The 27,360-nt window shown below is 37.0% G+C and overlaps 1 protein-coding gene across 2 annotated transcripts in view; it reads left to right on the top strand.

Moving 5' to 3' along the window:
• The window catches only part of LOC145687918 (metabotropic glutamate receptor 8-like), a 1,213,247-nt gene that overhangs the window by 985,667 nt on the left and 200,220 nt on the right, over positions 1 to 27,360 (top strand). For both annotated transcript variants that reach the window (XM_081761477.1, XM_081761476.1), the window contains exons 5-6: positions 6,279 to 6,433; positions 18,053 to 18,295. In XM_081761477.1, coding sequence (XP_081617603.1) covers positions 6,279 to 6,433; positions 18,053 to 18,295 — 398 coding nt within the window. The remainder of the gene's footprint in view (positions 1 to 6,278; positions 6,434 to 18,052; positions 18,296 to 27,360) is intronic.

Below are 27,360 nucleotides of genomic sequence, written 5' to 3'. Positions count from 1 at the left end.
GTGTATTTCAATACGGAAATTTTAATCGCTTGTTAGTCAAAATCTTAATACGACGCTAACAACAACGCCAAACCTCACATACAAATTTTCGAGACAACATTTGAAACAGGAAGCGTCGATATTTCCAATAGAACTGCTGAAGCGCTCGCCTAGTACACAGTCGTACAACAGTGTCATTTGGAAATAATCCTTATTAGCATTCCAAACTTTTCATAGCCTTTACTCAAGCTTCCAAGGCTAAGTCTGTAGGCCTGAACAATCTTACATCTACAAAGCTGTAGGCCTAACCAAGGCTATAGCAAACTTGCTAGTTTCTCGATTCCAAGCTTGCTTCATACTTGCTAATAATACGTCATGTAAGGCTAGCCTTAAAATTTCTTTAAATTGATTCACCTCCCAAGCATGACTTAAAATTTACACTAAGCAAAGCCATACACGGAATCTTTGAAGGTTAAGTGTAATGTGTACACGTTTTTGCCCAGCCTGCATTCTTACACCTCGTTTAATCACATACAGATTTATACGTCAAAGCTCTCAAAACTCGAAGCGTAAATTTAAAATTTGCACTTGGCAAAACTACACACAGAAACAACCTCTAAAATTAAGTCTGTCAAGAGAAATTAAGTGGGTATGACAACTAACCAGTACATATTTTATTCCATTAGTAAGTTCATTAAAGCAGGGTTAGTGACTGCTGTCCAACGTGAGTTTATACATTCACCGTGGGGGAGGGGAAGAGCATGGAAGCGAACAGATAATCGTGCGCTTAGAAACTATAATCTGTTTCACGTAACCTGATAGGAAAAAGAAAAAGTTTTTTTTTTTTTCCCACGACGCTCAAGTACAGATGAATTTTGGTGTTCCGTCTTCTACCATCAGCCCCCGCACACGGAAGTATAGAGTGTATCTAAATATGTTTTAAATAATAAATTAACACTTTCATAATCACACTGCGTATTTTAAAACACTTAATTACATTTGTCTGTATTAGTGAGGAAGTAACACGTATTACTATAATGATATTTTTATTGAACAGTTGTATTGTTTATTTTCCTTTTTCTTCAAAGTCGGGCTTGTGACATAATGTTGAAATAGCAAGGGATGACAGAATTGGTAATTGAATGGGCATTTACTTATTAATACAATAATTTAATCGAAAACCGAAAATGAAATCTTCATAAGTTTATGTCCCACGATTATGCTGGCTAGGCTAAACGAGACGGTGATGATGAGAAATTAATGAAATGGTAGAATGAAGAAAGTGGGAGGAAACGGGAGATTCCGAGAAAACCCACGCACACGATTTAAAATCGAAAACCAAGTACAATATGTATGGGTAAATTATCAGAGCGTCAAGATGATAAAAATGGAACCTAAAATGCTAAAAAAAAAAAAAAAAAAAAAAAAAACACTTCTCGTTTCCTCTCCTATTAACAGATGTTATTACATTATAAAGAAGAAGAAGGAAAAGAACCGTACATAAACACACTGGTAATAGTGTTCCAATAATAATTTTGTTTGCTGAGACTCCCTTCCAGAAGAGGGGAAAATGTCTTAGAAATGCTTTAGGTCTCCATTAACAGAAATAATCATTTGCAGTAATTAACTTGCAAGAGAGAGACGATTATGGCGTGTAGAATATAAAATGAAATGAAATCTTTGAGTTTTACGTCCTACAGTTATGCCGGCTAGGCTAAAGGAGACGGTGATCATGAGAAATGAAAGAAATGGCGGAATGAAGAAACTGGGAGGAAACAGAAGATCTCCGAGGAAACCCACGCACGTGGCATTTGTCCACAACAAAGTTCACTTGGTGCGAGCTGGGATCGAACCAGGGACCTGCGGATCCCACGCACCACAAGTAGAAGCTCTACCACTGAGCCACAGCGGCCCCAAGCATGCAGGATAGTCTAATGTTGCAACAAGAGTAGATTATTGTATATGTAAAAAAAGTAACGATGCATACGAGTTTGTTCAATTATACAAAGTAACGAACGCTTTGACTTAGGGCTCAAAGGCTCATCGTAGCATAAACAAACATTTCCATTAGATTTTAACCTGCGGAAAATCAATGTACCATGTTTGTTATCAACCATCCTTCAAAGATCCGCTTTACATTGTCCGGAACCCGAAAGCCCACCTAATAGTCTCATTTTCCTAGGCTTTTTGAATAGGACTTGGTGACTTACGGTTAGTACTTATTTGCCCTACAAGCAACGTGTCATGCTTATGTTATACATATTAACTCTACTATTTATATTCGGTGACCTGTAGCTGTTGTGAAATAAAAGCATGTATAGCGTTTTAATTCACCTGAATGCATGTCTCTTTTGCTCCAAATATTTTTGTCAACATTTTACTTTCGAAACCCCGCAGTTCCCATTCTTGTGTTATTATCAGGGATGAACTTCCATATTCATACAAAATTGGGCAGATTGAGGTCTTATTGATTTTAATGTTTTCGATATTTGTTAAGACAATAAAATGTTTACAGTAGGGTAAAAAAGCACAGTAGTTGATTATTACTCGGGGTTGATAGCTAAAACGAACAGCACTGCTTTCTCAATATCAGATGCGAGCGAACTGGCGTACGAACTTATAGTTTACACGGTTCTGTTTATTAGAAATGCTTCCCTCCCTGTGAAGGTGAACGACAGGCTTTACCCTTCTGCAGTTTTAAGTTGTGGGAGGTAGGGGAGTTTCCTATCAGGTTGCCTGGAACAGACTTTAGTATTCTGCCCACACGATTGCTTTCGGAACCTTAGTGAACTCCAATATTATTTTATTTGTAACAAAGTACACAGTTGTCAGTTCTCTCATTTACATATTTTCAGTTTTTTATGAGGTATTTTAAGAGAATTTATGGCATTTAGTTCCTCTAATTTTATGCAAATACACTCTATATTAACGGAAAAAAATGGGGGGAAATCTCGGTTTATAATTCTTTCGGGAAAAATCTCTTGTTTAAGTACCATTTCAATTTGTTGGTAGAATTAACCAGTGAAAGAATGTATGCGGTATTGAACCAATAACCCTCTAATTTCAAATTTAATACGTTTCCGCTCCTCTTCATCAGAGAACTTTACGTCAAAAAGGAATTTTGGGTTAACAACAACTCTCACGGCAAATAATCCCAAGATTTTCAAGTTGTTGATACTTATCGGTGTAAACTCAGCAAGCTATATTTAAAGATTAACGAAACGTAGTTTACAAGTTGTATGTGTGTCTCTGTTAGAATTATGTGTGTCATTGTTAGGAGTATGCATGCCATTGTTAGGATAATTAAACAATAGCTTTAATGTGTTAGAAGAGATTTGAAATTCCAGTTTCCTGTTCCACATGGCGATAGAATCCCAGTGATATTTTCGCCGTATGGCTGAATCCCTTGTCTTGGTGAGGTTCAACTTGTTTCACGCATTGTTCGTTCAATAATGATATTTCGTGCCAGTATCTTTAAGTCAGGACACGAATCTGGAAATATGCAGCCTTGATTTTAACGTTGCACTCCATCGTTCGGAGACACTGTTTGCCCCCGTACGCGAAACTGATCACAATCATGAACCCTTCTGGAAAACGGTTCTAGCTGCTACTGTAGTGGGTCCGGGACTCTGTGCCGCATATTTACGTATAATATGCTCTTTGTGCCTTTGACTCTGTGCATTTTGGATTTACAGTGGCACGACCTACACGTAAATTACGCACTTCACACATTTCTACGACATGAGAAATCGTGAACTTAGCGTCAGAAAATTCCATAATGAACCTCTCCCAGAATCTGTTCACTTTCGGCGGCATGAGACTACACTTGATCACACCACTATACTACGTGATCAACGAGATATTGTTACTTGTTTCGTGCCAGTCTAATGGCGATGGGTTGCGTATGCACGGTACAGTTGCGCTTTGGTCTTGGCTCAATATAAATGAATGTACACATGAGAACTTACCTTCAAGTATGTTACTTTCTTCAACTCAACATAATTTATTGATTAACATGTGTGTTATCCTTGCACAGTATAATGGTTAAATAAATAATTATGTTTAAAATAATTATAACCTTAGGCTACATATCATGAATCATATTATTCACTGTTACTTTACTACTGTCATTATATATATATATATATATATATATATATATATATATATATATATATATTGTTCTCTACATATTTTGATTAATAACTTCTGCCTAACAATTCTTTTTCTTCTTCTATACGTATAAAATTATAAATTTCATGAAGAACTGTAACAAATTACTTCCTCCAATTCAGCAATGTATATAGGATATTGAAAAACATATATAATCATGCTAAGTCAGGGTGCGAATTGGCGGGGGGATGCGAGGGATTTCCCCCCCTGACAAAAATCTTTCCCACCCTGGAAAAGAAAAATTTTATCCCTGGCAGGGATAACTTTTCCCCCTCTGGAGTATTTTTAAATGGACATAAAGATAAGATAAATATTACTTGAGTGAAAATTTATGAAAGATCTCACATCTCAACTGTTTTGTACTTGTTAGTATATATATGTGTGTGGGGGGGGGAGGACTGGGTGCGCATATGGGTGAAATTCATCCCCCCTGGGAAAATTTTTCAATTCGCACACTGTGCTAAGTTAACAGAAACATACAATAACATTCAATTTCTTCTTTCTAGAATTAGATGCTCAATCTTAGTGTCACAATAGATAGACTATAGAAATAGAAATAACACTATTAAATCTCTAGAAATATAAATAAAATTGAGCATATTTGTTTTGGATTGTTACAAAAAAAAATCTGAAATCACTTTTACATTAAAAGTGTACTTAACACTTATAGTTATGATATTGTTCATTTGTTTCTGTTGTAATCGAGAAGAAACACATTCTCCAGTTCCCTTCCAGGTGGCAACGTACCAAGAATTGAGGAAACGTTGCCACGTTGCAGCGCAATGGATATACGTTGGATTAAGAAAGATGCTGAACGAACATCTCTCGAAACGATAGATATGCGTCTACCGATCTCTGTGATAAAATCAAGGTTTCTAGAACCCCATGCCCCACTGGTCTCGGGGTGTGCGTGGATTTTCTTGGGGTTCTCCCGTTTCCTCCCACTTTCTTCATTCCACTATTTCATTCATTACTCATCATCACCGTCTCCTTTAGCCTAACCGGCATTATCGTGGGACGTAAAACTCAAAAATTTCATTTCATTTTTTAGATTGTATTGTGGTGTGTGTGACAATATAGTATTATGAGAATATTACGAAGATGCTGCTTTTAACTTTGCAATTTTAGTCTAGGGTTAGCACATGTGCCTTTGGTACATGTGATTCCGTGTTTGATTCCCAAAATCATTTCACAATCATTGACTTTGTTTTCATCCGTCTCCTTTAACCTAAAGGGCATAATGGTGAGACGTTAAACTAAGAAAAGTAATTTCATTTTTTATAAGTTATGAAAACGAAATATTTCAGCTTAACATTCCACGCTTACGTCTATTAGGATATGGGAGACGATGCTTAAGGCAAGACGATGATCAGGGCCGGATTAAGGGAGGAGATTGGGGGAACTATAGCTCCGGGCCTCCAGGTGGATAAAGGAGACTCTGATCAAAGTCTACTGGCTATCTAAAAAGAATCACGAAGATACAGTCATCATAAAATAAAATGTGACCAAAAATATGAAACATATTCCCTTAACTTTTCTGCTGTACTTTTAGAGAAATGTATTAGGTGAAGTCAGCAGGAGACATATTTATTTTTCTAGCCTCGCTCCTCCAGGGGGTTAATCCAGCCCTGATGATGATGGAAGAATTGGTGGAATGAAAAAAATGGGAGGAAACAGGAGTACCACGAAAAAATCCAGGGACACGATATTGTCCACCACAAACTGACTTGGACGGGGATCGAAAGGGAGACCCCAGACACCAGAGGTAAGCCCTCTGCCACTGATAAACCGATTTTACGAAACTGCTTCTGGTTAACTATTGTCATTTTTGCTATATGGTGATCAACGTTAAAACCGGAAATCGTTGATTCTACGATTTTCGGTTTGAATCTCACCTCTTCGACAAACTCGGTTTCTAATTTTTGACCCTCTATATCTTGGACAAAATTGATGGTGACCGATTTTGTAATTCCTGGGATTGTGTCTATTCTGGATGGAGAAAATGTGTAAAGAAGCTTTATTGCTAAACGAACTGCTTACAGATTTGTTAAAATAAACAAAGGACAATATGCTTTTGAAATCGGAAAGCTCAATAATGACTCACATATAATGTATTTGTTTTGTAGGAAACTTCTCAGTGCTACTATTCGAGCTAACAAAACTGGACACTTTTTGTGGATTGGAAGTGATTCGTGGGGAGCCAAAGTGTACCCAGTCCGAGAACAGGAGTTTGCAGCTGAGGGTGCCATCACAATTCTTCCAAGGAGGAAAGCCTTGACAGGTAAATTATTTCTTTATTTTTTATTATAATATAATAGACATGCTGTTACATTTTTTTTTACGCATCTTATTTGGTTCAGTAGTATCCGAACATGGAAAGTACCTAAACATTTTGGGTGGTGGAGGTAGCCCAATTTAAATACATGGAGTGGAATTAAAAGAAGGAAAAAAAAAACATAGAAACCCATAAAAACAGATTATTTTTGACGATTCTCTTCTTTGTTATCTTTAAGAACTAACGAGTATGCCAAGCTTTGAGTTTATATTCCAATTAAAAGTACCTAAAGTACATTTTCTATTGAAAAATAGCCCCATCAAATTATCCCAAGGAACACGAGTGGGGGCTCTGAGACCCACAGCCATCAGTTTTCAATGGAAGCCAAATAACCTTGGTGTTCCTAGGGTTAACATGAGAGATCATTTTTTTTTTTCCCTAATTTTCCCCTTACACTCTCTAGAAACTAAGCATAATTACTTTGCAATTTTCCTATACATTAGTTTTGAGACGTTACAAACATGTCAAAATTTCATCATTGTAATTCTACCGGAAGTTCCTAATAATTATGATGTGCAGAAGGTGTCCCAGGGATAGCATAGTGAAGACTGTTGTTCCCCATAAAAGGACACTAAAATTGGATATTTTTATCTTTATTTTTGGAGATTTACTTAGATAACCCTATCAAAAACCTACAAGTATATATATTATAAGTTTTTATTCAAATTCCAATTACCTAAAACAATGAGATTTTAATTTTAGAAGTGGACATTGATATTTTTACATCCGACTACTTGCCTCCTGAAAACATACAAATATACTTTTTTGGCAATTTTCCTGTTTGTGTTTCATCTAAAGCTATAAACATGTCGAATTTGAACTTTCCACGTCAATGGGAAGTAGCCGTGATTTTACATCAGTGAGTCAGTTAGCTCACGTAGTTTCATATATTACAGATAACCGTATAAGTAACTGTATGTCTCCCCCATTTATGAACTACATAAGTAATGCAAATTGAGTAGTTATATCTTTGGACAATTTTCTGGAGAGTCGGATCTACAAGGCAAAAACTGGGGAGAGGAGGCAGCCAGACCCTAGACTATGACAAGTATGCAACGAGTTTACAATAAACTTTCAAAAGTATATAAATAATAGCTTAAATTATTTTTGTCACTCAAAAAACTGGGTGGCTACGCCTGTGGCGCCGGGTTAGATATCAGCCACTGATTTTCCCCCAAATCGACTCACGTCATTTCTTTCATATTCCATCGATAAATACTTCATTAACAACCCTACAGTGGTAGTAGATTTAGTAACTGCTAGTGCATCATATGAATATGGTTATAGATTTTGGCTATTAGTTCATTATTTAGTCTTTGAAGTACATTCTTTACCTCTAGGTTCATTCTTCTTACACTCATCACTTCTATTGATAAGATGAAGCATAGATTATGAGTGATGATCAATGGGAATGCAATAGCAGCAAACCTTACAAGGCAAAATGCCTCACCTTCGCCATTCAAAATAGGAGTTAATAAACAAATAAATATAATGTGGAGTAAGTTATTTCTAATAAGAAAGTCCACGAGAGTTAATTTACTCTTAGGAGTTTGTTTTAACAATATATGTGATTTTGTTCATATTTAGTAAATAAATGTATTCCATAAGCAATTGAGGAGTCCACTTCCAAACCGGCTGTTGTCCATTTACAGGAAATCTCGGAAAACTTAAAAACACTATAGGATCATTTTACCCCTCACATTTTATTATAAACAATACAAGTATGTTGTACAGTTAATAACACAAAAATCGCAAATAAGGTTTTAAGAGTTTATCGATGTAAAATACAAATAAACTTCCTGCCCGTTGCAGCACGGAGGTTCAGGTTGAGTACGACCCTGCCCGTAGCAGCCGGGTCTAGGAAATCTCCTGCCCATTGCAACACGGAGATTCAGGTTGAGTATGACCCTATACGTAGCAGGTGGGTCTAGGAAGCCTACTGCCGGAGACTGAAGATGGCCCTGTTCGTAACACTTAGGCCTTAGCTAAAATAAATAGAGTACATAGGTGAGGTGACTTTTTCTCTTTTTGTTTCTACCTTCGTGGGACAATAGCAAGGAAGTAAGTAACTGTGTACCTATCGCTAGTAATTGAACACAATGAACTGGCATATTTCTTGTAAAATACCATAAGCTGCAAATCTATGTCTGGAATACTAAAAAAAAAAAAAAAAAATCATTCAGATAACAGAATCCAAGCAATTTTTGTTTTCATTACAGGTCATTATTATTGACTAGAGACGATTATAATAATAATTATTATAATTATTTTGAATTTAAGATACTAATTTCAAATAAAGTTTATTGCATTAAGACGACTGTTCATTAATGAAAAAAAAGTTATGGTAATAAACTACTACATTTTTTCTTTCAATTTTCCCTTTTACTTTCAAGCACGACGAAAGATAAGAAGAAAATTATGTCATCGTATTTAAAAAAAATAGAATTCGAAATTTTAACTGGTTTACACGTTTCGCAGCCCACAAATACAAAAAAAAAAAAAAAAAAAAAAAAAAAAAAAAAAAAAAAGTGACTTTTAGACATCTGCCCGTCTGTTTCTTCTGATGTGCACTAGTTTACAGACCTTACATTTCAACGCTTCCCTCCCCCCGAAAAAAATGTCTTAAGGTTTTTTATGTGATTTTCCATATTTTATTTTTCAATTTCTTCGTCCCCCCCCCAAAACAAAGGTAATTTACTTTAGGGTAAAAATTCAAACCTGTGATTTTTTTTCAAAACAGAGCTGCAATGTGATTGCTCATATTTCATAAACAAATATTTCATCAATAACCTGGCAATATGGCATAACTCGTCCTGAAAAATGTGTGAGGTTTTGTTTATTTTAGGGGTGAATTTTCGGACGATTTTCTCGTGAATAAATGTTCTATTAATAACTCTATAATGCTAAGGAATTGCTCCTTACGAGAAAAGTACACAATTGGAAGTTTACACTTGAGTGTTAATTTCTTTTGAGACTAGTTTCTCAAAGACGGTTCAGACGTTTTTGTTTATTTTTCATAAAAGAAATATTTTATTAATATTCATCTAGTGTTGCAAAAATCACTTCCATGAGAATATTTACAAGAGGTAGTTTACTCTTAGAGGTGTTTTTTTTTTTTTTTTTTTTTTTGTAAGTTTTGTAAAATACGGCTCATGCGATTTTATTCTTACTTTATAAATAAATATTTATTTAATAATCCTAACATGTGACATAAGTAATTTCTTATGGACAAAAATACAAGGGATAGTTTGCTTAGAAGGGTGAGTTTTCTTTGGGTGAAGTTTTTCAAAAACTGCTTATAGTTCCGTTCGTATTTCACAAGAAAATGTTTCGTTAATAATTGAAGACCTGAATTGCAGAACATCCCAAAAAATATTATTTTTCTATGTAATGGAAGATTGGGAGATGTCCGGGTAGCACTGGACAAATGAGCTTCTATAAAATTGTGGTGACCCAAAATTGAAATATACACTATCAAATATTTCAGAAATACAGTCTTTTGCTATATATTTATGTACTATTTTGATACGCAAAGCAAGAGAGAATTCATGATACGATATTTGATAAATATACCGTACTTTATATATTTTATAACTATCTGGCTGTAATTTCTTGAATAGTCTTTTGAATTTAGGGACTACAGCAGTGCTTTAAAGAGACTTGAGTCAATAGTCGGAAGCTTAAAACAAAAGAATAAACCCGAAATATAATAATAATAATAATAATAATAATAATAATAATAATAATAATAATAATAATAATAATAATAATAATAATAATAATAATAATAATAATAATAATATAAATAAAATAAAGAGTTTATGTGTCTGTCTTTGTGCGGCCTGGAGACCATACGAGTGGACCGAAAGTTACCAAAATTTGGTCACGGGTACCTTGGTCCAGGCTCCAGATCAAGCCGATGCGTTTTTTTTCAACATTCGAACCAGGAGGTCTCAGGCTGGCGTTTACCAGGACATGTAAAAGTAGTAGAAAATGACCGATAATAGTGTCAAATTCATAGCTTTCGCGGTCGCTAAGATCAATGGTAACACTACCATTAGCGATGACTTCAGCCACCATTTGCATGCGGGCCGGGGGTCATCAGAGGGGGAAGAGGAATTTCGAGACATGTAAAAATATTCGAAAATGGCCGATATTAAAGTCAAATCCATAGCTTTCTGGGTCACTGAGCTCAATGGCGAAACTCAAGATAGCTTTTACTTTCACATTCAGTCCCCATCAGCTAAGAAACTTGGGCCAGGAGATCACCGAGACATGTTAAAATAATCCACAATGACCGGCGTTGTTTTTTTCAAAATTGGAACCAGAGGATTACAGAGGCGTTTACTTTCTATGTAAAAGTAGTAGAAAATGACATATGCTAATGTCACATTCATAGTTTTTGCGGTATCGGCTGAAGGCCAAAGGCGATTTTTTCACAATTCGAACCAGGGAGGGGTCTCAGGGGGCGTTTACCGGGACATGTAAAAGTAGTAGAAAATGACCAATATTAGTGTAAAATTCATATTTATCGAGGTCGCTCAGATGTATATTGATACTCCCGATAGTGTTTACGTTCAAATTCAGCCTCCATCGGCCTTCCCAATGAAAACACGTACGTTGTTGGATATATATTCACACAAAATGTATCTAATTTTAAAAATGTTTTTTTTTTAATTCTTCTCTCATTGTTCAATTTGTTTACATTCATATTTTATCTGACCCGTGCGAAGAACGGGCATAACAGCTAGTAATAATAATAATAATAATAATGCCTACAGACTAGTCTTGGGGTCAGTGGCAGAATGTTGGCTTGAGATTCTCGGATAGACCTCAACGGTTGACTATCCCGAGAGGACTTTAGCCTGGTTTTCTCAGTCATAACAGCTGAATACCGGAACGGTATTTTAAATATCCAGAACCGGGCCACTATTTTGCCCAAGTTTATCAATTGTGGAAACAGTATAGAAAAATCTCTTCCAAAATACCGCTTCTCAAATAAAAAGTGCACATTGGCATGTTCTCTCATTTCGGTAACAAACAGGCCCGTATCCACGGGGGGCTAGGAGGGCCGGGCCTCTTAAACTTTGGCTGGCCCCCTAAAACGTTCACGGTAGGCTTGAAATGAACTATAATATGGTGATGAAGTATACTATGATCGGATTGGGCCCCCTAACTTCTACCGGGCCCCCTCTAAATTTTTGGGCTGGCTACGGACCTGGTAACAAAGCGAATAAAATGCATATTATTTAGCATTTGTCCTCTGCAGCCACGTTAACAAAACTAATGAATGACAATAGTTGATGCGATAGACATACGAAAGTAATTAAAGAATTTTCCTTCGTCTTCCCTTAATTGTGGAGACAGTATAGAAAAATCTGGGTGAACCCACAGGTGTCTCTGGCGTTTTTGTTTTTTTTTTTTTCTGCCTGTGTCTTAACAAGGCGAGTAGAAAACACATTTTGCGTCTGTCCATTACAACCATCACAACACGACAAGAGTCACAGGGTTTTGTTTCTTCAGTTGCATAGCAACCCTGCTCGCATATTATTCATCCACGGCCGGATAATATGAAAGGGGCCAAAACCGGATCCGGCAAATCGCCGGATAATGTGAAAGAGGCCTAAGACTTCCCTTTCATATGCATAGCGTAGTTTGGAACTCTAAAAGTAGGTATATAACCAAAAGCAGGAGACATCTTTTTTATTTGATAATTAAATATAAAGTTATTTATTGTGGCTTGCAGCTTTGTACTTTTCTTATATATTTTTTCTCTTAGAAGAAGAAATAAACCTTTTTCTTAGTTACAATTTCAGAATGAATGAATATATGAATATTTATTAGTTTCTCTTCTGAACGAATATATGAAAAAAAAAAAAACATTATTTCCTGAGAACTTCTAGTATTTTTAATGGGTTACTTTTCTTAAACTTAGTAGCCCATTAAAAACGTATGGCAATAAGCCCCCCTCCCCACTTTAGAAAATTGAAACAATGACTAGGTCATTCGTTTGTACTACGTTTGTACCGTTTGTACCGAAAATATTTTCGTTTGTACCATTTCCTTATAGGGTTACTTGAGAGGTCAACTGGGGGGCTATCTTGGCGCCAAGATAGCCCCCCCCGTATCACAGCACAAAAAAAATTGGAATACACCATTCGAAATCAAATCGTTTGTACCGTTTGTACCGAAAAAAGTTTTGTTTGTACCCTGATAGTTTTCGAGAAATAGGGGATGACATTTGGGGGGGCTATCTTGGCGCCAAAATAGCCCCCCCGTATTACAGCACGAAAAATTGAAATACACCATTCGAAAGCAAATTGTTTGTACCGTTTGTACCACAAATGTACAGTCGGCATTATAGCATTCTGCTATAACGTGCGAGGTCTTCCAAATTGTACTGCTCTTCATTACAACTTGTAGTTCTACATCTTTAGTGTTATTTTCGCCTTTAACTCAAAATGGCTTATTTTGAACTCACACTGTTTTCTCACTCGCCGATTCAATTTTAACGTTGCGTTATTCCCAACAAGTCCTTTTTTTTTATTTGGATATGTACATCAAGAGATCTAAATACACATAAATTCACATGAATAGACACATAATACTTATTTATGGGCATGGAAAAAGTACATATTAGGGGGCCTATCTTGCGTACAAGATAGACTCCCAAATGCCATCCACTCTGTCTTGAAAATTATCAGGGTACAAACAAAACATTTTTCGGTACAAACGGTACAAACGATTTGCTTTCGAATGGTGTATTCCAATTTTTTGTGCTGTGATACGGGGGGCTATCTTGGCGCCAATATATCTCCCCGCCCAAAATATCACCCCTGTTTCTCGAAAACTATCAAGGTACAAACAAAACCTTTTTCGGTACAAACGGTACAAACGATTTGCTTTCGAATGGTGTATTTCAAATTTTTATGCTGTGATACGGGGGGCTATCTTGGCGCCAAGATAGCCCCCCCAAATGTCATCCCTGTTTCTCAAAAACTATCAGGGTACAAACAAAACTTTTCTCGGTACAAACGGTGCAAACGATTTGCTTTCGAATGTTGTATTCCAATTGTTTGTGCTGTGATACGGGGGGCTATCTTGGCGCCAAGATAGCCCCCCCAGTTGACCTCTCAAGTAACCCTATAAGGAAAATGGTACAAACGAAAATATTTTCGGTACAAACGGTACAAATGTAGTATAAACGAATGACCTAGTCATTGTTTCAATTTTCTAAAGTGGGGGGGGGCTATCTTGCCACACGTCATTAAAAGCCAAATCTTGCAGTAGATATTTTTATATATTTCGTAATTATTATTTCTATAAAGTGAAAATATATAAATATAGAAAAGTAATAAAGCTATGAGAAACATCTTGTCTTCGCGCATGAAAAGCGTATGAAACTGATGGAATATTGATATGACGATTTTCTGTGAATGACGATTAATTCTAAGAAAAAACTACATTACATTTTCTAACATATTTTCCAGAAATGAAGAATTGCAAGATAATTAATTTTATGAACCCTTACCCTCACCCTCACCTCCCTCACACTCACCCTCAACTGACACACTCACCCTCCACCACAATCACCCTCCATTGACGCCCTCACACTCACCCTCCCTCACGCTCACTCTCCATTAACGCCCTCACACTCACCCTCCTTCACACTCACCCTCCATTGACGCCCTCACACTCACCCTCCCTCACACTCACCCTCAATTACTTTATCGCCCTCACCCTCCAACGCCCTCACCCTCAACTACTAAAATGAGGGTAAGGTGAGGGTGAGGGCGGCCCTCATGAGGGCAAAATGAGGAAGGATGACCATCTCTGCACCTGAGTACTTTTGGGATTTTAGAAGAAAGACAAGATGATTATACTTGGCATGCTATTCTGTTTAGATTATTATTATTTTTTTGTTTTTTTTTTTTTTTTTTTTTTTTTTTTTTTTTAAGGTTTTGATTTGGATTTACGTATTATGCAAGTGAATAGCCCTTAAAACATAGATGCTAATAAAAAACGAAAAATACAAAGAAACAGAGTAAACTTGGGATGTTATGCAATTCAGGTCTTCATTATTCCAGCACATGATTTAGTTTAAGATATCGGAGTAGAGATGCAAGGGCTCGGAAAAAAAACCGGCTTTTTTGGAAAAAAACGCGTTTTTTTCTGCTTTGCTTTTTTGCTTGGGAAATTTTGGGCTTTTTTCAAAATACTGCTTTAAATTGATAAAACAGACTTTGTATCGCTTCTCTATAACACAAAAAATCATTTAATTAGTGGTTGATGCTGATAATAATATAAAACATCGAAAATAAACTATGAATTTCGAAAAAATATTTCAAACAATTTTTCTTCAACATATTTACATTATGAATTCCACAGGATTAACCAATGTATATAATAAGAATTTTTTAACCTCCTATATACAAAAGTAAGCAGAGTTGGCAAGAACCGTGGTTGTTTTTGAAAATGCCGAAAACCCGTTTTTTGGGGGATGTTTTAAACCAGGCTTTTTTGGTTTAAACCAGGCTTTTTTGACTTTGATTTTTTGCTTTATGTATTTATATTACATATTCACAGAAATAAGTTTTTTTCGCCTTGATGTTATTATGCAACAGCGGGGTTATGCCGGAAGAACCCCCATAAGCTTAAAGAAGTGCGGTCAGTAAATTTCTTAAGTTGAGAATCTCCCGCCCTAGCCATTGGGAAAATCCTGTCATTACTTGAAATGTAAGACAATAACGGGGAAATCCTGTTATTGCTTTGCATGTAAAATTTAAAGGTCAACGTACCATAATCAGTACGCTAAAACTGAGGTATTAAATTACAAATTTAGTACCGGTACGTAGATATCATTGAAAGTCCAATCCAAGCTAATGTTGGAAGCTACGTAGGCAATCGATAAATTTTGCCAATTTCTATCAATATATTTAAGCGATATTGGCTTCTTTATAAAACAACACGCATTTAGGCATGCAGAAATATACAATTTGGTTTGTTTCATATATTTAGGCTTAACATCCTTACGAAATACCGAGGTTGTCAAGGAGAAGACTTTCGCTTAAACTGACATCCGAACCGCTACTTGGGTTACGCATGAAAGAAGGGTTGTGGTTCGACCGAGAATTGAACATGGGACACCTTGATTAAAAGGTGAAAGGGAAATAAAACTATTGCAGGTGGTTTGATATCTGGAAACGTCACCATGAAGTTCACACGATTCGCATTTTTCATTGTTTTTATTTTTGTGGTTTAAACCAGTTATTAAAAAAAAAAAAAGTTGGTGTTAACCAGCCAACCCTAAAAGTAAACACTTCTTTTTAAAGAATACACAAATAACTAGCAAAATAGTATGTAGTATTTTTACTTCAAAATATTCCATACCCTCTTTTTGAAACAAAATAAAATTAAAATAAAACATAAGAGAAATACTTAGATTTATATGATACACTTAAAGGCTGAACATCTAGAGCTTTTGGTTCTGTATATTCTTGAAATTCTACAGTTAAGTTTTATAGAACCACCATCACAGTTTACCTAATCCTCAAGTTTTCTGAATTTTTAACAAGAGGGATTCAACATATCATTACGGAACTCCCCCCACCCCCCAAAAAATACTACGGAATATATTTAAGTTAAGCTAAATACAACTGCACAACAAACATGACTGAGTGGTTGGCTTTTGCGCTTCTATCCGGAAGTCCGGAATTCAACCAGCATTCGACCATTCTGACAAAGCTTTTCTTCATTCCATCTGTGAATGTAGAAATAATGCGTGTACTGTGAGTTGGGCGACTTCCTTTTTTATTGTTTTTAAATCGTTATTATTACTAATTGCCAGCAGTGACGGTTTTGCGAAGGTTAGGGGGGCGGTCTTTCGGACTGAAGCCCGTTCCCCAAAGTTACGGAATGTCTGCAACAAACGAAATATCTATTATTTATGCCTTTACTCATAAACTTTAAGCTCCCGTCAAATAAAAATTACGAATGTTTGAAAAAACTAAACATTAGTAAGAAACCCTTCCCAAAATACTTTTCTAAATCCGCCACTGATTCTCAGTATAAAATGATTTTTAAAGTTGTATCCGGAAGATTATTGCTAAACATATAAACGAAACGAAATATTAGTTATGCCTGTACTCATAAACTTCAAGCACTTCCCAAATAAAATTAGGACTTTTTAGGAAACGAAACAATCAGAAAAACCCCTCCTAAAGTACTTTTCTAAATCCGCTACTGATTATTTGTATAAATTGGTATTCAAGGTTGTGTCCGGAAAATTAATGCTAAATCACTTCACAGCTACAGTATAACAGAAATGTGGAAGTACGGTTTGACGATATATTGAAAAACGTACGCTTTGACGGATAAATAGAAAAACGGGCAAGTTTAACTTTTGCGCTAGAAGCTAGAGTACTAAAAGCTCTTAGAAATGAAACACGGATGACAAACTAGAGAAGAAAAAAGATGTCGATAACTCAAAAGTTAAAATAAAGTTAAATAGCCTCTAAAATTACCCTCAAATACTACATTCTTCATGTTAGCTTTAATTCGTAAAACATGTGCTCCATCCATCTTGATGGTGAATTTCAGAGCGAAATATCACATTCAGGTCATGGAATTCTTATCTAACTACAGAATATACTATAAGAAAGCTATTTAGATAGAAAAATCATGAGGTTGAAAAAAGCCAAAATTTCCAAAATTCTCGTTTTTTTCCCCAAAAAAGCCGGCTTTTTATGTGGAAAAATCTATCGATTCAAAAAAGCCGGCTTTTTTGCATCTCTATATCGGAGAGAATTTTGCTGCGGTGGCTTTAAAAAAAATGAGTGATGCATGGAGATCAATAAACGTGTTGATGTGAGAGTGAAAGTTTATTTGAAAACTTACTATTGTTTCTAAAGGGATTCTACTGTATCCAACACTTAACCCTCAAACTACAACCAGGGGGTACTTTGCTCTCACTAGAGTATATGTTTTGTAATTATTCTTCTAATCGTTTCTTTAAAATTGTTAGAAAATAAGTTATTTCTCAACATGTTTAGCTAGAGTGAATACCTTACAGTGGTCCAAAATGAATGTTAGTGTGCTTCATAAATGTTGATATTTTAAATTAATGGGCATAAAGTAACTCCGCCCGTTGATAGAATATATGACTGACACTTAGAAGTCCTAGTGTTGACTCCTAGATGGCAGCATAATAAATGCCTGCTGTCCTTAGGGTATATCCTGTACTGTTCACTTCAGTTTTTGTAGATTTTTGTGACAGTTTCTAATTTGTTTCTTTTGCGAGATATATTTAGTCTTAACAGGTGGACACAAAATGCCCGTCCCCTTCCTTGGTAGACGGCATTACAAAAAATACCTAGGTAGTGCGAGGTTTAATCAACCAACACCCTTTACTAAGTTTTGCAGAGGAGAATCGTTGCTTGGTATTTCAGTTTTACAATTTTCAAATTCGTTTTAATGATAATTTGTATACTACACCAAAGTTATTAAGCATCAATTTGTCTTAGCTCGTTTTCTAATATTAATTTAAATCATTCTGATGTTTTCCAGGCTTTGACAATTATTACAAATCTTTACGACCTCGAATGGACGGCGACTTGTGTAACACAACCTTTGGCAACATTTTTGATAGCGAAGAAAACATCACCGTCAACTGCAGAAACATTTGGTTCCGTGAGTTCTGGAGTCAACACAATAAGTGTACCTTTAACCAGTCAGACACAAGCGTCGACCAATGCACTGGCAATGAAACCATCAGCGAATATGAACAAGAAGGCCTAGTGCCTTTCGTAGGTAAGAACCATTTTCTAGTTTTCTCTTAAACGTTTCGAAATGTATATGTTCCCTACAGAAGGTTTTCTGCTTTCATCCAACAATTTGAGCAAAGCGAACCATTATTACGGGTTCGTTTATACAGTATGTTCATATCTTTTATTACTCGAGATTTTCTTTCTTTTTTTCTACAATGACAGTAGATATTTATGGTAGGCCTTATTACTAAAATAAGTGGAGGCCAATCCTCTTTTTTGTTGACTCTGATTTCCTTTTTCAGGTATAGACATTTGCATTATTTACTTATAGGCAACCACGCAATACATAACTGCATAGAATTACTATTATTCGTGGGAATTTTCTCTTAAAAGTGCGAAATCTTTCTCAACTGATATATCTATTATTGTGCGATTACTTTTTCATTTCGAACACCATTACGTAACGATTTTTTTTGTTGGCTGGTTTGCAATTATTTTCAGCAGTAAAACTTCAGTTTAATATCCCACGATTAGTTCTGAGTTTAACAAGGGAATGGTCCCAACCTGACGAGTCCGAGTTACACAAAATCTCATATAGATACTAATTGGAGGTAGGTGAATAACGTGGGAATAGTCACTCGATTCGCCTTTGCGTACTTTACGCGATATATATAGGGTGATGGAAAACACAATGCAACATAAAACAACTATGTAATCCAAGTGAGTTGGACGGAATCTCGTATAGATAGTAATTGGATGTCGACGAATAACGTGGGAATAGTTATTCGATTCGCTTTTGTGTACTTTACGAGATATACAGGGTGATGCAAAACAAAATGCAACACAATACAACTATGTAATATGCAAGTGCTAAAGATCTATGCTTTGCCCTAATATGTGTCATAATAGCACAGAAATGAAAGAAACTGCAGTTGGAATATATTGAATGGAAGGTAAAACAAGACATACCCTATAGAGGGTAGTGTGGATTGCAAACGAAATGAGTTGGACAAAGAGTCATAGAACAGCACGTGCAGATAAGAAATGCTGTTACCTCACAATATCATGTTGCACACATACTATTATCAACTTGAAACAGAGTTTGAAGAACATTTCGAAAACAACGTTCAGTTCTTTTGTTACATATCCAGCCTTCCGCCACGCAGTGTAGGGGAGCAGAATTTCATTACAAAGATTCTATCATGCGACTTTTCTGTACTATTTTCAAGTATAATCTTGTGTCGAAAATATTCTTCAATTTTCCGAATGACAAGTTTGTACTACCGGAAAACATAAACCTCAAGTGGCTGCACAAATGTTGTAGTCTTGGAGGAATTATATGTGGAGTGAAGTGGATTTTGAGTTTAACGTCCATTTCAGCAGCGAGGCTCTATGAGACATGACCTACTGATTAACGTGGTATCCGAACCACATGAGCTCGCGCCGGGAGGAATTATTTGTGTTCGAAGCATCTTCTTGTGTAGCATCTGTTGTATTTGGAGGTCTTTAAAAATATCATGATCGGTCAGTCCACTCCAGGAATCTAATAGCAATAAAGTGTCATCCGTAACATCATAGTTTCTTTAAGTTTGGGTCCGAACTCTCCTTCGGTTCTTGGAAATATATGAAAAATCGTACCCCTAATGTGCCAGCCAATGACATATGAACCTGAAAAAGTTAATTCTGACTCCTCCTGTATATCATTTCTAGAAACAAATTTTGTGACTTTTCTGGAGCCCCGATTTTTAAAATCAACATCATGAATGGCCAAGTCCTTTTGGCGGAAAGCCCTGAACGCGTGTAACCGGTCTTTTCTAATAGTCTCCAATATGTGTGGCTTTGGACGTGTTTTACTGTATTTGATAGCCTTCCGTACATAATTTAATGTGCACTTGTTTTTTTTTTTTTTTCTGTAGATAACCACGGAGTCTTGTTCCCTCGAGCCTTTAAGGTATCATAATGTTCCTTAATCTTCTTCTACCTATTAATAACAGTTCCATTAATTGATGTACTTACTACATGTTGTTCTTGACTTAATGGTTCATATTCACTAGTGGAAGGTCCAGGATCACATTCTAAAATTGCATTGTCCTCTTGTGTCGTTAACTCATCTCTGCATTCTGATTTTCCTGCGACACCATTGCGTTCCTCATTATCGCCATGAGATTCCGCATATTTATTTTGGTATCGATTATTGAGCTTTCATCGTTCTATGCCGGTGAATTACAGAATGATTCTATATATATATATACTGCTCCACAAAACTTAAGCAACCCGAGAGAACTTGGTATAAGTGACGTGTGGGGCCCATTCAACACTGGTTAGTGGCATGCACTTACACAGAGACACACGAGCAAGGCGAGCACCCACTCTATCGCATAAGCAGCTCGCACCCACCCTATCGCAAGCGCGATGAACAACTTATGCCATGAGGCATACACCACAGCCCAGTAATGTCCGAGGCTCCAAGCATTGAGTTAGTGCTTCTTGTGTGGGGTACACACCTTGCAATGGCTGGTAGACGACATTTGAGTGACTTTGACCGCGGGCGAATAATTCGGCCGTTGGAATTGGGCCGATCGCAAGTGGAAGTGGTGCAGGAATTCAACGTGAACAAAAGTGGTGTGTCGAGGCTGTGTAGTCACTTCCAAAATGGAGGTGAAGTCAGTAGACATGGAGGAGGCCGTCCGAAGAAGACGTCGGCCGTCGAGGACCGATTTCTCACAATTTCTGCCAAACGTAACCGTCAAGATTCATGCTCTCAACTGGCCAATGAGTTGTTTCAGGCTACAGGACAACGAGTTGTTTCAGGTAAAACTAGGGATGCACGCGAGACGAGACGAGACGAGAAATGGAAAAGTCTCGTCTCGTCTCGCAGCCTCAAATGTTGGTTTCGTCTCGCGTCTCGTCTCGTCTCGCAAACGTGAAGTCTCGTCTCGCGTCTCGCATAAAATTTTGAGTCTCGTCTCGCGTCTCGCGCGAGACTTTCTCGCACGGTCTCGCAGTCTCGCATATATTCTGGTCAAAATTTTGCAATGTGTTATTCTATGGCTGTTAATGAATGATGATGTGATATTCTGTCCGAAGACAGGTATTTGACCTAAAAGTCCCTTGGCAAGTTGAATCCTTGGTGGTATGCCACTGCTTTCCATGGGATGAATATTCATAACATCCTAAGGAGACGGAACCTAAAGTTCAACATGGTATCCGAACTTGTGTCCCCCTCCGCTCCAAATTAAAAGAAAAGTTGTGCTGGAATTTGATTCCTGGACCATTAATTTTCGTCAAATTAACCCTTTCCGGTACCCGGCTTTTTGGGCTATATTTTAGACTTTCAGTCAAGCAACTACTGCATCGTCACTATTTATCCTAGAATCATGGTTCATACCTCATTCTCTTCATAATGGAACGTGCTTTGAAATGGTACCACTTCTATGCTCATACCGTATACCAGGAGCGGGAAAAATGATGTCAAATGGAAAATTACGGAGGGAATTTTTTCTCGCACTTTGGTCCCCTGTGGAGCGGCCCTGTGTGAACGTACCCACCTAAAAAAAAATCAGATAAATAGTACTTGGTATACTAAATGTGTGTGCCAAATTTCAAGTTTCTATCTTGAATAGTAAGGGCGGAAGAAATTTTATCAGGAATTCTCACCATGCCCCAAATTACCGTAAAACACCATGATCTCAGGTAAAAAAAAAAATCCTGAGACATCCCTAATTACCCTAGGGTCATGTTTCGCCCATCATTCTCTTCAGCTTAGAACTGCCTTTCAGGCGGTATGACTCACATGTCTCCATCGTGTATCTAAGGCGGGAAAATCCCGAAAAAGGGATTTTTGGGTTTTAATATCCTTTTTTTTTCAACTTTTAGCCCCTCTGGACCCCCCTGTTTTAAGGCAGAGATCTGAAAAAATCTGATAAATACTACTAGGTGGGCTGAATGTTTATGCACAATTCCAATTTTCCAGGTGCAAAAGTAAGCCCGCCAAAAAAATATATACTGACAATGTCCCATATTCCCATATACAGAGGGAAATTTTTAAACATTCCCTGAGACATCCCTAATTACCCTAGGATCATGGGTTGCACATCATTCTCTTTAGAATAGAACTGCCTTTCAGGCGGTACCATTCACTTGTCTCCAGCATGTATCTAAGGCGAGAAAATCCTGTGAAAGTGATTTTTTGTAAAAATTTTTCTTTTTCAACGTTTAGCCCCTTTGTACCCCCATGTTTCAACACAGAAGTACGAAAAAAATCTCGTAAATACTCCTCGGTGGACTGAATGTTAGTGCACAATTTCAATCTTTTAGGTTCAAAAATAAGCCCGCAAAATATAATACCGAAAATGTCCAAAATTCCCCTATACAGAAGTATATTTTCATAAAAATTCCCTGACACTTCCCTAATTACCCTAGGTTCATGTGTCGCACATCATTCTCTTTAGAATAGAACTGCCTTTCAGGCGGTACCATTTTCTTGTGTCTATCATGTATCTAAGGTGGGAAAATCGCGAAGAAAGGGATTTTTTGGTAAAATATCCCTTTTTTCAACTTTTTACCCCTTTGGATATCCCCCTGTTTTAACGCAGAAATCTGAAAAAAAAAATCTGGTCAATACTACTCGGTGGACTGAATGTTTGTGCAAAATTTCAATTTTCTACGTGTAAAAATAAGCCCGCCAAAGAATAATGAACATAGACCGGCCCCGCAATATTAAAAGAAAATATATATTTTAGAATTATGATGTCATCACCTCCTATGTCTCGACGCAGGAAGGTGTGAAACCATACGTAAGGTCTTCTACAATGCCTCTGGACTTGAAAAACAGAAACAAAACAAAAAAGCTCAAATAGGAGAGTTATAACGCAATGTACCAAGAAACACCCCGTATGGTACAGATTGTACCATGGGATCCCCAAATGGTTAATAGCATAATTTACAGCATAAATTGTTGCTTGATCCAACATTGTTTTCCAGCTTAGAGGTCTCCAGCAATATTTGGCTCTTCTAAAATATCGTCGCCACTATCAACATTTACACGTTTTGGTCGTTTCCTTGAAGGGTGATTTTCCATTATAAAGATGTTTTTATACCACCAAAAGCGCTTGTAGACAGCAAAAGAACTCCTCACAACACAATACGACCCAATTCTTTTGGTTCGTTCGCGCTCGTAGCAATGTTGCATTATCGCATTTTATAAACTTTCGCTTTCAACTTATATAGTGTTGCAAGATCTAGAAAATAAAATTACTCACAGATATAAGGCCATTCCTATCATCTCGCATCAAACCTATAGGGCCATGCTACCAAACCAGTGTTTGAATTAAACTTCCGAACTAGAGGGGGATGTTTTTGATAAATATATAGAAAGAAAATACTTATTCCATGTAAAAATATCATGTTATTTATGCGAGACGGACCCGGGATAAACTTTGACGAGAGGGGATTTCCCCGCCATTCCCCAACATAAATCGCTAGTAGTAATGTGAAAAAGACAGAAACAACGGAAATATCACGTTTTGCAGCAATAGGGAGTCTTATTTGCTTTTCAGGCCAAAAAAACAGAAGTTCATGTATTCGTGCGCGCCCGCGTGTATGTGTTTGTGTCGCAAAATAAAGTCCTAAATCGATGTTGTAATAAATTTCCAATTTACAAAGCTTTTCTTTTTTAATGATGTTTAGAAACTAAAGAAGGCTTTAATTCTGAAAATCAACCTTGAATAATAATAAATCTCATAAAATGTCTATTGTCCCAATCACTTTTTTGTTCCTGGAGGCATTAATGCTCAACTTAGAAAATTCAATAAATGTAAAATCACTAAATATATAATTACACTAGCAGCGTTCACCCCGCTTCGCTGCGGTCACCCCGGAACGCAATAAACTTTGTTACTTAGATAATTTTTACTTTTTCGCTTTCAAGTGATATGATAAAAACCATAGAAGATTGCAGTAAATCTTAACATTATATCGCCTGTCATTTATGTTAACCCGCCCCGCTTCGCTGCGGTCATCCCGGTGCTGGCATATTGTAAAAGTGTCTGTAAAAATAAGCAAATCAATTAAAAAATTTTAAACAGAAGATTCAAGCTATTTTCCGCTGTATATCGCCTGTCATTTATGTTAACCCGCCGAGTGACACGGTCATGCGGGTTGCATATAAATACGTTTATTTTTACCTATGATGAACTAATAACAAAGGATTTGTACGTTATGGACACTTGAATGGTCAATTATCTCAAGACACTGGTAATTAAAAATTAAAGTGATATGATAAAAACCATCTAGGGTCCAAATCCTAATAACCCCCCAAAAATGAAAGAAATTGGTTCAGCCGTATTAGCGTGATGAGCGGACAAAGGATTTTGTACGTTCTCTTTTATATATATAGATGTAATTCATAAATGTTGCGAGACTGCGAGAAGTCTCGCGAGACTTCTCGTGCGAGACTTAACTGAGTCTCGTCTCGCGTCTCGTCTCGCATGGTTTAGTCTCGTCTCGCGTCTCGCATAAAATTTTCAGTCTCGTCTCGTGTCTCGTCTCGCAAATGCGAGACGAGACGCGAGACGAGACTTCTCGCGTCTCGCGTGCATCCCTAGGTAAAACTGTTCGTCGGCGGCTCAATAGAGCAGAACTTTATACAAGAAGGCCTTTGCTGTTTGTGCCATTGAAACTGGAGCACAAACGTGCGCGTTACACATGCTGTCAGGAACATGTTGAAAGGGGGGAACACCAGTGAGCGCGTGTCATGTTCTTCGATGAGTCGAGATTCAGCCTGTCGTCATATTCTGGTCGGACTTTAGTGTGGAGAGAGCCAGGAACACGCTATCATCTACACTTCATTGCTGAATGGCCGTCCTATGCGGTGGTTCTATTATGGTGTGGGATGGAACTATGCTGGATGGGAAAATTGACCCATATTGTGCAACATGGCACTTTGTCAGCACAACGGTACCGGGATGAAATTCTCAATACACATGTGCGCAATTTCCACGGAGCATTTGGCCCAGACTTCCTGTTCATAGATGACAATGCCCGCCCACATTGTGCACATCTTGTGTCCGAGTATCTGGAGAGTGAAGACACTACGCGTATTGCATGGCGTGCATATTCGCCGGACTTGAATCCCATCGAGCATGTGTGGGATGCTCTTGGGCGGCGAATAGCACAGCGTAGTCCACCAGCACACACTCTCTCTCATCTGCAAACAGTTCTCCTCGAGGAGTGGCGCCATCTGCCGCAAGACTTGATCAACACACTGATTTGCAGCATGGGGGCCAGATGTCGTGCCTGTATAGCTGTTTGTGGTGGTCACACGCCATATTGACTGACTATGCCCTCCCACAATCCAGCTTCACCTGTTGAGATATCGTTGTGCTGAACTTTCTGGCACTCTGTACATTCTAACTGTATTGTTCGTCTTCACTTGTGTTACATTGTGCATCTGGGCCGTCTGTTTGATCATTATACTTGGTGCAGTGATCGTGTCGTGTTATTTTCTGTCACTTTCTTCGAGTTGCTTAAGTTTTGTGGAGCAGTATATATATATATATATATATATATATATATATATATATATATATATATATATATATATATATATTACTTTTGCATCACCCTCTATATCTCGTAAGGTAGGCAAAAGCAAATATAATGACTATTCCCACGTTATTTACCGACCTCCAGTTAGTGTCTATACGAAATTTTGTCCAACTCGGACTCGTCAGGTTGGGACCATTCCCTTGTAAGTAAGACGGTGATGATGATGATGAAATTAAGGAAACGGCGTAATACATGCATTTGGTGGAAACGAAATAATCTCGACAAATCCTACACATGCGGTGTTTGACGGCAGTGGATTGGGAGAAAAAGTAATAATCCCGATAAAGCCCACACGTACAGTGTTTGTCCCCACAAAGCCCAAGACCCTAGTCAGTAGAGTTTAACGGATCACAACAGAGTCACCACAGCCCAAAATATGTAGATATCAAAACTCTTCAAACCGGTTTGACGTACATGTGTAGGGACCTTGATAGTGTATCTAAGAGGCGGTTCGACGTACACTCATACGTTCCATGTAGTGGTGACGAAATGATAAATATTCTGTCATCCGTTGTTTCCCATATGAACGAAAAAGCATATCACTCAAGAGTAAACTGCAATGTGTTGTCATCTGTTGGTTTTCCAAACTATGCCACACCAAAATTGAACTTCTAAACTAATAACTTAAGAATACAAGACAGGAGAACTTTGTAAGTGCAGGATATAGTTTTTATTATTTTTATTATTATGTTTGTTATTTTAGTATAAATGTCATTATTTATACATTTTTGTGTAGTGTGAAGTTTTGTTTCCATGTCCTGAAAACTTCATTAAAATTGAGCATATATATATATATATATATATATATATATATATATATATATATATATATATATATATATATATACACGATATGTTCAATTTTGTGACATTATGCGAAAGTTGCTGTTTTGGTGATTTAAAATTACCGCCTCAAGCAGGAGCTGATAGGTATTTAACTCCCGAATCAAAGGGTTAAATGAAAATCTACTTTGCATATCTCCCCACTGGGTATGGAAATCCAGTCTACCATTCTACAAACGAGAATGTTAACCCCGATATTACGAGCTTGCGGTTTTACAAGATTTGTTACTATAAATAATATTGTAACTTTCTTGCAGTTGCCTAGATGATTCATGTGCAGTTTAACGTCAACTTTTAGCGCCGAGACTATGTAAGGACTTTTATCTTAACATGAAATCGTAATTGCAAGATAATTTCTACCGAGAATTGAACCCGGATCCACTTCCGGAAACCACGTGGGGAATTTACCTTTTGTATATATTTTGTTTTGCTTATCCCTTGAAACTTAAATTTATTATACTTTTATCATCCTACATAGAAGAAAAAACGTATGTGGCGTACGTAAAATGTAGGTTACATGCGTAAATGCTGTAAGTTTTGGACTTTACGTACGATTATATGCAACACTATACAGCAAGCATATAACTGAAACCGTATGTTTTATAACACTTTCTGTATAACTGTTCAATCTATACTTACTTTCTGTACGAAAGAAAT

The sequence above is a fragment of the Thermobia domestica genome, chromosome 6, assembly GCF_964235325.1.
Source record: "Thermobia domestica chromosome 6, izTheDome1.hap1.1, whole genome shotgun sequence".
NCBI lineage: Eukaryota > Metazoa > Arthropoda > Insecta > Zygentoma > Lepismatidae > Thermobia > Thermobia domestica.
The sequence above is the reverse complement of the archived record's forward strand: the minus strand, read 5'-3'. Positions and strand labels throughout refer to the sequence as shown.